We start from the raw sequence: 9,805 nt of genomic DNA, 5'->3' as shown, positions 1-9,805 counted from the left end.
ATATAAAGCAGAGAGAGATAGAGAGAGAGAGAGAGAGAGAGAGAGAGGTCACCTTCATATCGTCGTCGGAAACCTTGTATGTGTCCAAGACTGTTACTCTCCAGGAAATGGACGAGAGAACCAGCCAGCGTTCCAAAGAATACATAGAATAAATCATTCACAAGCCCTTGCTCATTGGTTAAATATTTATGTACCCCACAGAAAGACTTTCATGATATGTCATCAAGCATTTGCAAAGAAGGTTCACAATGCTTCAATAAGAAAAGAGATAGAACATGCATCACAATGCATGTTCTCTGTTGTAGATCAGCAATCTTTCGCTATACTTTTGAGTCATACAAGAAAAAAGAAAGAAAGAAAAACATAATGCATATCCTCTCAGAATCATGCAAATGCAAGAAGAGGGCTCGCTACTCACTCACTTTTAAAATGCCCCAATTTTTATTCACAGCATGCAACAGAATGACATCTCGAACCCGAGGGCTTTTTCCAGACACCCGACATGACAGTCCGACAGGCATTAGACCGACAGCCTTGTGTCTCCCGACATGGGCGGCAGGTTAAAACTAACCTGTGGCTCCCGACATGGGTGGCATGTTAAAATTAACCTGTGGCTCCCGGCATGGTGTGGCCGGTTACAACTGACCTGTGGCCGGTTAAAACTAACCTGTGGCAGGTTAAAACTAACCTGTGGCTCCCGGCATGGTGTGGCCGGTTACAACTGACCCGTGGCCGGTTTAAAATATCCCGTGGCAGGTTAAAACTAACCCGTGGCTCCCGACATGCATGGCAGGTTAAAAACGAACCAGTGGCAGGTTAAAACTCACCCGCTAACCAGTGGCAGGTCCAAACTGACCTGTGGCAGGTTGAAACTCACCCGCTAACCCGTGGCAGATTAAAACTAACCTGTGGCTTCCCTGTGGGGTTATATGTTTGGGGTTTGGGTCTTTTGGGTATAGGGTGTCGGACTGTTACTACGTCGGACCAAACACATGGTCCACCCCCGACATTGACCGTATAGTAACGTTCGTGTTTGTCCCCTTCTTCTTCTTCTTCTTCTTCTTCTTCTCCTTCTTCTTCTTCTTCCCCCAGAGCCTCGTCACCATCGTCCGTCCGTCCATCGTCGTCCAGTCATCATGAGTGACATCTACGAGTCGGCGGCCAACTCCCTGGGTCTGTTCAACAGCCCCGGGCTCACCAAGGTGGAGCTGCGCGTCACCTGCAAGGGCCTGTCCGACCGCGACGCCCTGAACAAGCCCGACCCCTGTGTCCTCCTCAAGATGCAGTCCCACGGCCAGTGGATAGAGGTGGGTGCAGAACCAACGTCACAACGTGCCTTTGTTTGTGTGCCCTCCCCTGTTTGTGTGTCCTCCCCTGTTTGTGTGTCCTCCCCTGTTTGTGTGTGGTCCCCTGTTTGTGTGTCCTCCCCTGTCTGTGTGTCCTCCCCTGTTTGTGTGTGTCCTCCCCTGTTTGTGTGTCCTCCCCTGTGTCCTCCCCTGTCTGTGTGTCCTCCCCTGTCTGTGTGTACTCCCCTGTCTGTGTGTCCTCCCCTGTGTCCTCCCCTGTCTGTGTGTCCTCCCCTGTCTGTGTGTCCTCCCCTGTTTGTGTGTCCTCCCCTGTCTGTGTGTACTCCCCTGTCTGTGTGTCCTCCCCTGTCTGTGTGTCCTCCCCTGTCTGTGTGTCCTCCCCTGTCTGTGTGTACTCCACTGTCTGTGTGTCCTCCCCTGTTTGTGTGTCCTCCCCTGTTTGTGTGTCCTCCCCAGTCTGTGTGTACTCCCCTGTCTGTGTGTCCTCCCCTGTTTGTGTGTCCTCCCCTGTCTGTGTGTGTCCTCCCCTGTCTGTGTGTGTCCTCCCCTGTTTGTGTGTCCTCCCCTGTCTGTGTGTCCTCCCCTGTCTGTGTGTCCTCCCCTGTCTGTGTGTGTCCTCCCCTGTCTGTGTGTGTCCTCCCCTGTGTCCTCCCCTGTGTCCTCCTCAAGATGCAGTTCCACGGCCAGTGCATAGAGGTGCGTGCAGAACCAACGTCACAAAGTTTGCCGCAACAACACACGCGCCAGTGGTGGAAAAAGTACTCAATTGTTTTACTTAAGTAAAAGTACCAATACTGCAATTTAGAACTACTTTGTTACAAGTAAAAGTACGGAATTGAAAATGTACTTAAAGTAAAAGTATGGAATTTAAAAACTACTTGAGCAAAAGTACAAAAGCATCGGCATCAAAATATACTTAAAGTAGCCTACTAAAAGTATTTATGTTGCAGAATGTCCAATTTCACAAGTTTCAAACTGTGTACAAAATCTTTTGAAAATAGCAGATCTACAAGCTCACAACGCGTCGCGTTGCAACGCATTGTGAGCTTGTAGGTCGGCTATTTTCAAATTGCCGAAATGTGTAGGGTCGAAGTGGTTATAATGTATGTTTTCTAATCAAAATTGAAATATCCAAAGTAACTAGTAACTAAAGTTTTAGTAGTGGAGTAAAAGTACAAATCTTGCCTCTGAGACGTAGTGGAGTAGAAGTAAAAGTACTGGAAATTGGAAATACTCAAGTAAAGTACAAATACCTCAAAATTGTACTTAAATACAGTACTTAAGTAAAAGTACTTAGTTAATTTCCCCCACTGACACGCGCATGCATGCAGGCTGTTTTCCGTGTCAGAGTCACCCGCAAAGTGTGATCTCTCAAGAACAGATTCTTTGACGCGCCGCCGAATCTGTCAGCAAGGCCACTCAGAATGTGTTGATAGGGGGAATGAAAACACAGGCACACCACAGGAAGTGGTGTGCCTGTGACGGGCCAACATCCTGTTTTCCACACTTTTCCTGGGCTGTGTGTGCTCCAGTTCCTGTCGATTTCATTGGATATCATTGGTCATCTGACCAGTTTCTTTGGCTTTGTACTTGCGCAGCGCTCTGCTTGCACAAGTAATACATCAAATCAAATGATAAAGGTGATTGTGATGATGATGATGACGATTATGATGTTTGAGGAGTCGTGGCGACTCAGTATTGGTGTTGTTTTTGGAATGCAAATTTCAATTTTAGTTTTAGTCGACTAAATGTCATGAGATTTTAGTCGACTAAATCTACAGGTGATTTAGTCGACTAAAATGTATTTTTAGTCGTATGCCTTGATGCCGTCGCAACGACTGATTTTATACTCGCGCTGCGAGCTTGTTGCGAATGTAGTGAGCACTTACTATGAGACCTAGCAGATCCTGTCTGTGTGTCTGTCTGTCTGTGTGTGTGTCGGTCTGTCTGTCTGTCTGTCTGTCTGTCTGTCTGTCTGTCCCGCTATACGTCCAAATATGGAGTGTGTTGCATCAACACAATCACTCAGCTCCATATATGGGCACAAAAGTGTTGCATCAACAAACGAATCACTCAGCTCCATATATGGGCACAAAAGGGGCCAGGTCCACATATACAGTAACAGCGAGACAGACACACAGACAGACAGACAGACAGACATGATCTGCAGGGTCTCAGCTGCGTTTGCTTCCCGCGTCTTACTGGTAGATCTGCTATTTTCAGTGTAAAATGACTCATACTGGATCTCTTGTCCACTAGTCCCTTCCTAACATTTTAGTCTAGTTTTTATTTGTCGACGAAAGTGTCAGTATATTTAGTGTCAGTTTTAGTCATCATAGCTGAGTTTCCATTTAGTTTTCATCAGTGGAAAAAGCTAGTCGACAAACATTTGTCGTCTTAGTTTTAGTCGACGAAATCAACATTGGTTGTGTTGTTGAGCTGTGCTCTGTGGCGTGGTGTAGACTGTAGAGAGACATGTAACTTATATCGTTACTGTATAGTGTCACATGGTTACAGCTCCACCAATGACAAACCGCTGGCGCTTACTGCCAAAGACCAGTTACGCTGTGTTACCAAGTGGGATTGTGGATCGGCTCAATGTCAGTGAAAAATCACACCTGTGTGTGTGAACCAAGTGGTGCAACTCCGTGTGGGGGTCCCCGGGTGGGTCCCCGGGAACTTCCAGACCCTGCAGGAACGCGCCCAGGGTACCGGCCCAGTTCCTCTCTCTCTCTCTCTCTCTCTCTCTCTCTCTCTCTCTCTCTCTCTCGCTGCGACGCGTTGTGAGCTTGTAGATCAGCTATTTACAGCAAGTTGAAAGGAAAGTCATTACGACGGCATCAATGCCCGCCTAAATACATTTTGTTCGACTAAATCAACTGTAGTTTAAGTCGACTGAAACTAACACTAAAACATTCCGGGTGACTGAAATGTGACTGAAGCTACATGAAAACTATTAAAGAGACTCTGAACTAAAACTAAAATAAAAATTTTGCTGCCAAAAACAACACTGCATGGAGACAAGGTTTTCACTTTGAGGAACTCTGACGTGGAGGACCAATGTCACAACCTCATCGCTAAACGCTCCTGGCCGTCGTCCCAGGGACCCTGACCCTGACGCTCTGATTATACAGACACTACCAATTACCCACCCTCATTACCTTCCCCTCGTTAACGCATTGTTACCGTGTCATTTGAGCTGCAATGATAATTAAAAATAATCACAGGGTTCATGCCACTTGAGGCAGTGGAGACGGACACTAAAGGACTGTCTGCTGCCGTTGCTGGGATTCAATACTTGCAGGATGGGGCATATTTGGAAGCGGATCATTCTTCTTGCATGTGTGAGACATGGAAGGAACTGCTGTGAAATGTTTACATCTGGAGATTTGAGGTTTATTTATTATATTTTGTCCTCTATATTACGATATACAAGGTTGTTATATTCCATCGTCAACCGAAAACAGAAGATCTACAAGCTCTCAACGGAGTTGCAGAGCTTGTAAGAGATCCGCTATTGTCGCTAGTTTGGGTCCCGAGGAGACATAAAAGTTCTCGTTTTAGGTCTTGGCCTAAAACACTTGGGGACCACTGCGTCTCGCAGGGCTGTTCCAAATCAGTGTTGTTGAGTGGTGCAACCACTCCAAGGAACAGCAATGTCCGTGTCCGCCTATGTGTCGTCCGCCTATGTGTTAATGAGCACGAGTATGACTATTAGTGCCAGTAGGGGCGCTGTTGTACAGAAACAGAGAGAGAGATAGTGCTGTACTGCTAATGAGAGAGAGAGAGAGAGAGAGAGAGAGAGAGAGAGAGAGGGGAGTTGCACCACTCAGTTCACACTCAGTCGACAGTCGACTAACACTAGGACCAATGGGGGTATTGTTTGTGCGCCTTCCATTTGGCAGGCAGCAGTGCACAAATTGTCACCGACCGACCAGCTGGTGTTTATGGAGGGGGTAGACCAGACAGGAGAAGGTTTTACGCTTACAGTAATCCCGCCTGACATTTAACAGCATTATGCTTTCACATGCTTTAAAAGTAATAGTTGTGACTGTTCGATCAAACTAAAAGCTTTTTATTCTGACAGTGATCAGTGACATGGGGTCTGTCTCCTTGTCTCTCCATCCATCCATCCTTCTATCTTCGACCGCTTATCCGTAGTCGGGTCGCGGGGGCAACAGCTCCACCAGAGAGCTCCGGACCTCCCTCTCCACAGCAACATTAGTAACTTCATTCTGGGGGGGGGGGATCCCGAGGCGTTCCTGGCAGATTTTGGAGACTCATCATAAACTCATCATTGGTCTGCCCCGGGGGGTCTCCTTGAGTCCTTCCTGTGGGACACGCATTGAGGACCTCCCTATAGGGAGACGCTCGAGAGGCGTCCTAAAAAAAGAGATTTCCCCAGTTTCAAATGTCCCTGCTCATTTCTTTGCGGCATCACTTTCACTTTCCGATTCCACTGGTTACTTGGGCGCGCGAGCAGAGCGTGTGCAAGTACTGTTTTCGGCTGCGTATGTCGGTGACACCCTCTGCCAATCAGGTCTCTGCGTACGTACGTACGTCGGTGTGTCGCTCGGCCAATCAGAGCGCGAGTAGCAGGGCGGTAGCTGATGTTTTTGTTGCCCTACTCACAACTATCCTCTGGTTGCCCCCCCACCCTCTACCCCCACGGAGAGTGCTTCGCACATCTGCAAAATGTGGATAGTTTTTTTCCCTGACACCGACCCTTCTATAATGCAAGATCACCAATGTCTACCTCCCTGGGCTATACATAGGCCTACTGTACTTAGAAACCACAGTGAGTGACAGACTCAATACTTGTCAGTCACTTGGCATAGTAGCACACAGCATGCAAGGCAGCGATGCATGCATGAAAACAACACGTTTCTCCAGCTGAGATTTAGTGTCTCTATCTCTCTCTGGAAGAGGTTGCACGAATAGCTGACACAAATCAACACCACCCTGTTTGTCCAAAACACACAATAACTCCTCTCCCACCGACATCATGTCTTCATTTGTCTTCAGCCATACAGACTCCATTTGACACAAATCAAAACCAATGCTAGCCTGTTTGTCCAAATCACACGTTTCCTAATGTTAAAATAATGAACCCATCAACATACCTGCAACTTTGCAAGTGATGCATCGTGCTGGAGCCTCTCTAAAAGTCTGTTTCCTTCATTTAATTTCCTTCTCTTGTAACGGGGATGCGCTTTTGTTACGAAACTAAATAATGTTGACAGTACACACGGGACTGCTGCTACTATCAGACCGGTGGAAACGGGAGAGAGAGGGAGGGGCAACTACAGCCGTGTCAGAGCAGAGCAGCGTGGTGTAGTGGAGGCACGCAAGTATAGCGTTGCAGGAGGAACACGTGAAAAAAAGAAAAAGGGGGTTTGCTGCCTCGCTCATTGTGTTGCCCTTGGTGACGTGTTGCCCTATACGCATTATGCATATTCAGCGTACACTTAGCGACGCCACTGGCGAGTTGGCAGCTTTCCTCCTTGTGTTGGTGGCGGTGCTTGGCCAATCAGGTGATTGGCTGATGACGTAACTATGTGTGTTTATGTAAACATGTTTATGTAAAAACATGTTTAAAAGACGTCATGTGGATGAGGTAATCAATTTAAGTTCATAGTATACAGCTACATCTCACTGAAGTTCATCTTCTTCTGTATATATTTCAAAAAGTGAAACTTTAATATATTCTCAATTCATTGTGCATAAAGTATTTTAAATCATATTTGTTTTTATCTTGATGATTATGGCGTACAGCTCATAAAAATCAAAAAATCCTATCCCAATGAATTTGAATATTTTACGAGACCGATAAAAACATTCTTTTTTAACTGAGAAATGTTGACCATCTGAAAAGTATAATGCAGTTAATACTTGGTCTGGGCTACTTTTGAAGAAATTATTTCATCAATGGGGCGTGGCATGGAGGTGATCAGCCTGTGGCATTGTTGAGGTGTTATATGGAAGCCCAGGTTTGCTTTGATAACAGCCGTAAATTAATTTGCATTGTTCAGTCTTATGTCTCACACCTTCTTCTTGACAATACAACCGAGATTGTTTACTTTTCAGTGGACCAACACCATGCACATAACATGGCCTAAATCATCACTGTGTAGTTTTGGCTCTGTGCGCAGGGGCCAAGTGCTGCTGGAAAAGGAAAATCAGCATCAACATAAAGCTTGTCAAAGTACGGAGGCACACAGTGCTGTAAAAAATCATAATAGATGGTTGTGTTGAGACTCTGGACATGACAAAACACAGTGCTGTTTTAGGCCATGTTATCTGCATGGTGTTGGTCCACTGTTAACAATGGTTTCAACACAGCCATCCTTTTTAGAGTAGATTGTGCTTCAGTATGTTGACAAGCTTCATGGAGATGCTCATTTTCCTTTCCAGCTCGATTTGGCAACTGCCCACAGAGCCAAAACTACCAGTAACATGGTATTACTGTGCTTAACTGACCAGCCAACTGGCCTGACCTGAAACCCCACAGAGAATCTAGGTTTGTATTGTCAAGAGGACGGTGTGAGACATGAGACTGAACAATACAAATTCATTTACGGCTGTTATCAAAGCAAACCTGGGCTTCCATAACACACATCAACAGTGCCACAGACTGATCACCAGCTCCATGCCACGCCCCAATGATGAAATAATTTCTTCAAAACTAGTCCAGACCAAGTATTAACCGCATACATTAATTAACACTTTTCAGATGGTCGACATTTCTTGTTTCAGTATGGTCGCATGCGAAGCATGGAACGTGCGGCATGAACGGCCACGGCATGGAAGATATGGGGGAAGCCAGCATTGTCATCTAAGGTCATCGCCACACGCAAGAAAGTCTATAGACTTCATGGCTGGCAAACGACTGACGTCACAAGTGCTCTAAATACAAAAGTCCATACATGGCTGCCAAAATGACATAAACTTCACAAGCCATGCATTGGACTGAGATGGATTTTCGAACATAAGATATTTTGCATTAGTAGAATATATAGAGAAAGCTTGGGACATGTACGGACAAAGAAAACGTAAAAATGTGATGTATTTTTTATTTAATTTGTATGTTTTTTCACATGCTGCTATAGTGGGATCCTCCTGCTGCTTATAACGACTACAAATACACTGTGCAACATTGCATCTTTGTCTCTTTTGCATCTGCCCGTGTGAAAGCAGCATGACATTGTGGCAGGATACGTATACCCGGTGCTCCTTTGAATACTAGCCAAACATAATAATGTACCCCCCTGCTTATATGAGACAATTTAAAATGAAACTTCTATGACAGTGCTGACATAATGAAGTGACATTATTCCGGGAGAGTGTCACTCTCGAGTCTCGCCTATACGGCGTCTTACTGGTTTCTTTCTGTTCCGTTTTTGTTTTCATCAAATACTTTGTTTATAGCTTCTGTGTGGGGAAGTGAACGTGATATTGTTTATTTGTGTTTTTGGTGTCTTAATAATAATCCCGTAAGGGATGGGTCTTAACGACAAGCCAATAATAAATAAAGATGAATTCATTCAGTAAGTGGGTCTTGATCAAAATAAGAACATTATAGTGGTGTGAAAAACAGTGTTGTTTTTGGCAGCAGATTTCTAGTTTAGTTTTAATCCTAGTCTCTTGAATAGTTTTCATTATTTCATACAGAAGGATGGTCTTCCTGCTTTCTTTGTCGCACCTCCAACAGTGCCATGGAAGACTTATATGCATGGCAGGGGCGTCCTCTTCCCTGAGCCAAGCCAGACCAATTTAGTCACATTTTATAGTCACCCCGGAATTCTTTATTGTTAGTCTAGTTTTAGTCTTAAATGCCATAAGACTTTAGTCGACTAAATCTACAGGTGATTTAGTCGACTAAAATGCATTTTGGCAGGCATTGATGCCGTCATAATGACTGATTTTACAATTGTTGTGAGCTTTTCAGCACGCAACCAAGTGTAAAATGACGTATAGCCTATACTCTGTACTGGATACTGGATCTCTTGTCCACTAGTTCCTTCCTAACATGTTAGTCTAGTTTTTAACGAAATTGTCAATACATTTAGTCTTAGTTTCAGTCCTCAAAGCTTCGTTTGTCAAAAAAAGGTAGTCGACGGACATTTTGTCGCCTTGATTTTAGTTGACGAAATCAACACTGGTGTACGGACATGTTGGCGACCCCTGTGTGTACGCCTTCTGATTGGTCCCTGGCTGACCGACCAAGCAGGCTCTTTCTGCCTTGTTCCGCCTTGTTTATGTTGAATTTGCTAAAACATATTTTTTGGGAAAAAACTCAAAACAAACATGCTGCTGCTGCTGCACCCGTGATGTTCCTTTTTTACTGACACCACGTTTAAAATGAGAATTGAACGCACAGAATATCAATACAAAGCAACTGAAAAACATGTTATTTCAATGGTATAGTCTATAGTGGATGGAGAGAGAGGATTTTTGTCCAACCACGAAACGGCAACCAATGGGTGCGAAGAGGGGCA

General features: G+C 45.1%; 1 protein-coding gene across 1 annotated transcript in view; it reads left to right on the top strand.

Moving 5' to 3' along the window:
* Nucleotides 1–1,136: 1,136 nt before the first annotated feature.
* Nucleotides 1,137–9,805, top strand: part of LOC308318225 (copine-4-like) — a gene marked incomplete at both ends in the record, with an annotated part of 236,256 nt that continues 227,587 nt past the window's right edge. The window contains one exon of the mRNA XM_080767684.1: nucleotides 1,137–1,307. Within this exon, the coding sequence (XP_080623810.1) occupies nucleotides 1,137–1,307 (171 nt within the window). The remainder of the gene's footprint in view (nucleotides 1,308–9,805) is intronic.

The sequence above is a fragment of the Protomyctophum bolini genome (assembly GCF_963924005.1).
Source record: "Protomyctophum bolini genome assembly, chromosome: 7".
Lineage (NCBI taxonomy): Eukaryota > Metazoa > Chordata > Actinopteri > Myctophiformes > Myctophidae > Protomyctophum > Protomyctophum bolini.
This window is presented reverse-complemented; position numbering and strand designations above follow the sequence as displayed.